Source organism: Pteropus vampyrus, unplaced genomic scaffold, assembly GCF_000151845.1.
Source record: "Pteropus vampyrus isolate Shadow unplaced genomic scaffold, Pvam_2.0 Scaffold23, whole genome shotgun sequence".
Taxonomy (NCBI): Eukaryota; Metazoa; Chordata; class Mammalia; order Chiroptera; family Pteropodidae; genus Pteropus; species Pteropus vampyrus.
Window position 1 is genome coordinate 266518 of NW_011888804.1, and position 5630 is coordinate 272147.

The 5630-nt window shown below is 53.9% G+C and overlaps 1 protein-coding gene across 1 annotated transcript in view; it reads right to left on the bottom strand.

Annotated features, from left to right (window-relative positions):
• KMT5A (lysine methyltransferase 5A) overlaps positions 1-5630 on the bottom strand; it is a 10629-nt gene extending 4999 nt beyond the window's left edge. Inside the window, exons 1-3 of the mRNA XM_023528142.1 lie at positions 5474-5630; positions 2457-2676; positions 1955-2042 (exon numbers count right to left, since the gene is read on the bottom strand). Of these exons, the coding sequence (XP_023383910.1) occupies positions 1955-2042; positions 2457-2676; positions 5474-5591 (426 nt within the window). The 5' untranslated portion in view covers positions 5592-5630. The remainder of the gene's footprint in view (positions 1-1954; positions 2043-2456; positions 2677-5473) is intronic.

The window sequence follows — 5630 nt, forward strand, 5'->3', positions numbered from 1 at the left end:
AAATGACCAGCTCAAGGCTTCCTAGAGAGAAGGCCGGCAGCAGCCCACAGGGGGCCCAGAAGCAGCGTGAGCTGAGTGGGAGGCACGAAAGGTCTGGATGAGGGTGCTTCCGGGCACCTCTCCAGGAGCTCCCACCCTCCTGGCCTCGGCCCCCGGCCCCCGGTCCTGCCTACTCTCCAAACTCAATGACACGTCCGCCAGGCTCTTAATTTCGCTTTCACCCTTGGCCCGCCACACCCCTCATTCCCTGCCTGCCTGGGCCCTGCTTTCTGCTGCCCAGCCCAGAAGGGCAGGCAGGTCAGGACTGACCTCACCCATCGGATAAGGCCCAGCTGGCCGGCCCTCAAGCTTTACCTGCACTGACAAGAGAAGACACCACCCTGACCAGCCACAGCCTCGCCACCCAGGCCCGCTGCCTGGCCAGCCACCACCTTTACTCGGCAGAGCCAACACAAACATGAGGGGCACAGTATGACTCTTCGGCCAGTGACAGAAACACAAACATGAGGGGCACAGTATGACTCTTCGGCGGCTTGCTCGCGCCACAGACCGAGCTTCGGTGAAGCGAGTGTCTGCTCCCTTCTGCTCGTCTGCTCAGAGACTCAGCAGACCTCATGCATCACGTCCCACTGCAGCCTTCGCTGCCCCAGACAGAAAAGCCCTTGTTTTTCTTTAAAAAGGCCAGCTCAGCCGGCCGCCCGCCCCCGCGGCCCCGAGGCCCTCCCTGTGTGGGCACGCTGGGCTCCAACGGCGGCGGGAGGCGTCTGCTCCTGGGGCCTGGCACGGCCGTGCCCTCTGCAGCGCTGTCTTGTAGAGTGACCTAGCACAGCCTCCCACTGCAGGCAAACATTTTACAGCAGCTTCTTCTGGGCCAAAAGACATCGTCTTTCTAAGGAAATGAAGCCAAAGCTCTCTGGGGGAAGAAATGGACCTCTTAGTTTTTTGTTTTTTGTTTTTTTTTTTTTATCGAAGCCTCATCAATTCAAAGAAAAGAGTGAGTGAGAGAGAATCATAGATTATAGTATCTCTGTCTACAGATTTCACATAAAAAATGCCGAAGGAGACTGTGCAGCCAGGCGTCCCCCACCTCTCTGTGGGGGGCCATCCTGAGCACCGCCCCTTTGCCTCGAGGTTGCTTTGGGGTGGGAGTGGGGGGCGGAGGGGCTGTCCGATGCCCGTGAGTGGAGCGTGGAGGGAAACAGACCATACCCGGTGCCCTCAGCAGAGAGGCAATCGCCACACCTCACAGGTCAGGTACTGACTGCAGCAAGCTTGGCACTCCGGGCAGGGGTGGCACTGGCCAACCTGGCCTTCCTATCTGCCCCATGTGCCCAGAGGCCACAGCTGGGTGGGAATGGGCAGAGAGGAGCCTCGGGAAGCGACGCTGCTAGGGAACCACGGCGCCGACTGTGTGCCAGGCACGTTCTAAGGATTCTACGTACACTGAGTTTAACCCTCCCAACCGCCCCCGAGGTCCTCGCTACCCCACTTCACAGACAGGGCAGCTGGGGCACAGCGCAGTCAAGGAGCTGGCCCTAGGTCACATGGCCAATAAGTGGCTCCCAAGCCACAGCCCTCTACCACCTTGAGACACGACATAGGAACTTCTGGAAAGCCAAGAGACCAGCCTCTGAAAGACCACGCGGCCTTCCCCACGGCCGCAGGCCCCACTGGCCCTGCCAATGCGTCCTGGACACGCTGCCCGTGGGCAACCCTGACTCCCCGCCACATGCTCCAGACGATACAGCCCCTTCCCAGAGACGTCCTGATCTAGCCTGATGTGGTGACCTTGAGCATGATGACGATCCCCACTAGACCGAGGAGAATACTGAGGCCATGGAGGCAGAGACTCGCCCCAAGGTGACACGAAGCAAGCTCAGGTCCCGCGAGCCGAGCACTGCCCCCTGGCCCGCCCTGCCCTTCGAGAGCTGCACTTAAAACTACGACCCTCTACCTGCAGCTCAGCTTTGCTCTTCCTGGAGCTCCTTCGCACAGGGTAGAAATCAGTGAGTTTGCGGTTCTGTTGTGTTTTTCCTTGAGCTCTGGGGCGGGGAGGGAAGAGGAGAAAACAGGCATTAGCACTGAAACCACGCTCACACCCAGGAGACACACAGCTCCTGCGGGGCGGTTCCCGGCAATGCTGTCGCTGAACACCTGTGTCCACCCCGGCCTGTGGTCTCGGAGGCTCACCTGCCCATGGGACCTCAGAGGGCAGGTTAGACACAGGCCACCTGCTCTTTGGGAGGGGGTGGCTCCCGTGCTCTGGACCCGTGCCAGAACTGAGATGCTGGCAAATAATGGTGCCACCGGTAGTGACTGCAGGGACCCGAGCCTCAGCGTGACTGAGGCCGAGAGGGTGGCCTGTTCAACCCTAGCGAGCTCCGTGGGGCCGGGGTCGGGGGGCGGCGCACAGAGACCAAGCTGCCCCGCACGAGGAGCTTCAGGGAGGCGCTTACTTTTTCCGAGGGGCCTGCTTGCCCTTGCTGGGCTTTTTCAGGGCTTGCTTGGCGATGGCTGCATTGGGAGAATCACAAGACGAGGTCGGAGTTTTGGGAGGTTCTGCTGCTTCGGGTTTTTGGTTTGGAAAAGGTGCCAGGGGACCTCTCCTGGCGTCTTTGATCTTTAGCTCCTCGGACTTCATGGCGCTTCGTGTCGCGTTCCCAGTGTTCCTCTTCTCTGGGGGCAGAGAGTGGAGAAAGACCGGGGTTTACTCGAGACGCCCTGTCGCCCAGTTTCCAGACCGTCGGCTGCTTTCTAAGACAGGCTTTAAGAGAAGGGAGCATGACAGGTGTGCCCCACAGCAGTGGGTGGGCCTGGGAAGCCCGGGGTCCACGAATGGCTCTCCCAGGAGAAGCATCTGGCTTTACTCTGACTCAGACACTGGGCAGAGCTTTTGGTCTTCTGCATTTTTGTTTTCTCCTTTTTTTTTTTTTTTTAGCTTTCCTAAGGTACAACTGACAAAACAGTATGATATATAATGTCTACTTATGATATACAATGTCTATGATATATAGTGTCTACGATTATCTGATACATAGTATACACTGTGAAAATCGGATCCCTCCCACCTAGTTCATTAACACATCCGGCCTTCCGCATCTTGACGGGGACAGACTTGAAGCGGACGCAGCACAGACAGCAATGCTGGCTTGAGTGGCTGACCGACTGCTTTCAGGAACTGGGCTGCGACCCCAGGAAAAAAGCTACATTCCTAACGAATGGGCCAGCGCTCGCAGACGAGAGCAGGCCACAACGCAGAACCTCTGGTCACACGTTGTGACGGACGTGGAAAATGATTTGTTACTGAAAGCGGTTGTGGGGCACCAGTGTTGGCAAACTATTCACTTTACAAAATGTGAACGGTTTTTTTTAAATGGTGCAGTCACTTTGGAAAAGGGTCTGGCAGTTCTTCAAAACATTAAACACAGAGTTACCATCTGACCCGGCAATTCTACTCTTAGGCATTTATTAAGAGAATTAAAAACATATGTCTACGTAAAAACCTGTACATGAACGTCTGCAGCAGCTTATTCATAATAACCAAAGAAGTAGAAACAACTCAAAGATCTGTCAGTGGATGGATGGATGGATAAATAAAACGTGGTATATCCACACTGTGGAATATTATTTAGTCACAGAAAAGAATGAAGGGCTGACACAGCCTACAGCATAGATGAATTCTGAAAACATGATGCTGAGTGACAGCGGCCAGACACGAAAGGCCACGTATTGTATGACTTCCTTTGTAAGAAATGTCCAGAATAGACAAATCCATAGAGACAGAATGTAGATGAGGGGTGGCCTGGGGCTAGAGGAAGAAAGGAACGTGGAGTGACTGGGAATGGGCACTGGCTTTCTTTTGGGGGTGATGAAACCTTCTGGAATGAGACACTGGAGATGGTGGAACTTATCTGTGAATATACTAAAAACCACTGAATCGTACATCTTAAAATGGTAAACTTTATGATACGTAAATTATAGCTTGAAAACAGAGGAAAATAAATACATGGAAGAAACCCATCCAGACCGTTCTCCCTCCCTCCCTCGCCTTCTCGAGGGCAACTGGGGCACAACCCTAGGAGGGCGTGGTGCCTGTGAAGGTCAGAGGTCACCTCAGTCTGCATCTAGGCAGAGCAAAGGTTGAGAATCAAGGACAAGAGCCTGGCCCTCGGGGTCTCCTCCAAAGCACATCCGGCCCCAAATTATAACCGTTGCCATTTGCTAACACTATAAGGCAAAGAAGCTATCTTGTGCGCCACGTCACTGTTTGGGACCATTTACATTTTGCCCCGTTTCAGAAGGGATGTGAGACTGGCTGACTGCCATTTAGAGAGCCCCCTCCCCAGTCCCCGCGTGGCGGGTGCTATCCTAAGTGCTGCCAAGGCAGGAACAGGCTGCGACACTCGCAGTCCAGAAGAGCAAGGGCGGACGGTATAGAGCATTTCACAAAGCCCTTTTGCATCCACGCTTTAAATCATCTTCAGAATAGCTCTGGAAGGTAGGACTCCTCTCTCCCACTTCACAGATGTGAGAAGTGAGGCTCAGAAAAGAGGAACTACCTGCCCAAGCTTCCTCCACGTAAGTGGCAGAGCGAGAGTTAGCACCCAAGTCATGTCGAGACCAACAAAACAGTATCGCCCTGTATACAGGGGAGAATCTGGCTGGGGCTGGCTCCCAGCCCGGGTTCCTCCTCCTGGTTCTCAGACCTGGCCCCAGAGGCTGGGCTAACCCATCACTTATGGTACTTTCCAGTACTGAACACAAGGCTTCCTTTGTACGGAGCAGCTGGTAGCCCGAGTTCTGCTTCTTTAAGGCGAGCTTCATTAGAAGGGAGCATGGGGACCTGGGGAGAGCTCGCACTCCCCACCACAGCTTGAAAAGGGGACGTTTGGATTAGAGCGAGATTTCTAGGAGGATGGTTTCAGCTTGTTTGCAGGGCCAGACAGAATTTTCAATACTGTGTATTTTCTTGTTTAGTATTTTAACTCCAAAGCTCATTGCAGATTATGCTGCTTTAGAGAGTAACTTTGAATACTTGAGTGGAAAGAAACTTCAGAAATGAGGTCAAGGCCAGCTCATAAAAGGGAAGGAAGTCAGTTCCCGGTGTTGACATGACACAGTTAGGACTAGGAGCGCGTGGTCTGTACAACCTAGACTCATAGTTTCTGCACTTCTGGCTCCTGCGAGCCCCTTTAACTGCAAATCAGGTGCATTATTTTTGCAACTTGGCAAGACAATCAAGCTTGAAGGACATGCCAACTACCGTGAAAGCGGGAAAACCTGTTAGACCAACACGGCGCACCCCCTGCGACAGGCTGCCTGTGTTTCTTAGTAGCAAGACAGAACATGGTTCCTTTCGAACTTGGGTGCTAAAAGGCTGCATAAAATGTATCATATGTGTGTCGTTATGGAGGAGAGAGGCTTCTGCGGCCCAACCGGCCGTGGTCAGAACTGGGCCATTTCAGAGGCTTACCTTCCCGTTTCCTGTAGATCCCGGCTAATGGCTTCCCCTGGCATTTGACTTCGTGATGTGCAACTGAGTTCTCTTCCTGAAGGGGGGAACGTATTCCAGAGCATTTGTTCGGGCTCATGTAGGTATAGATCTTTGACTGCCCGGTAAACACATTCTC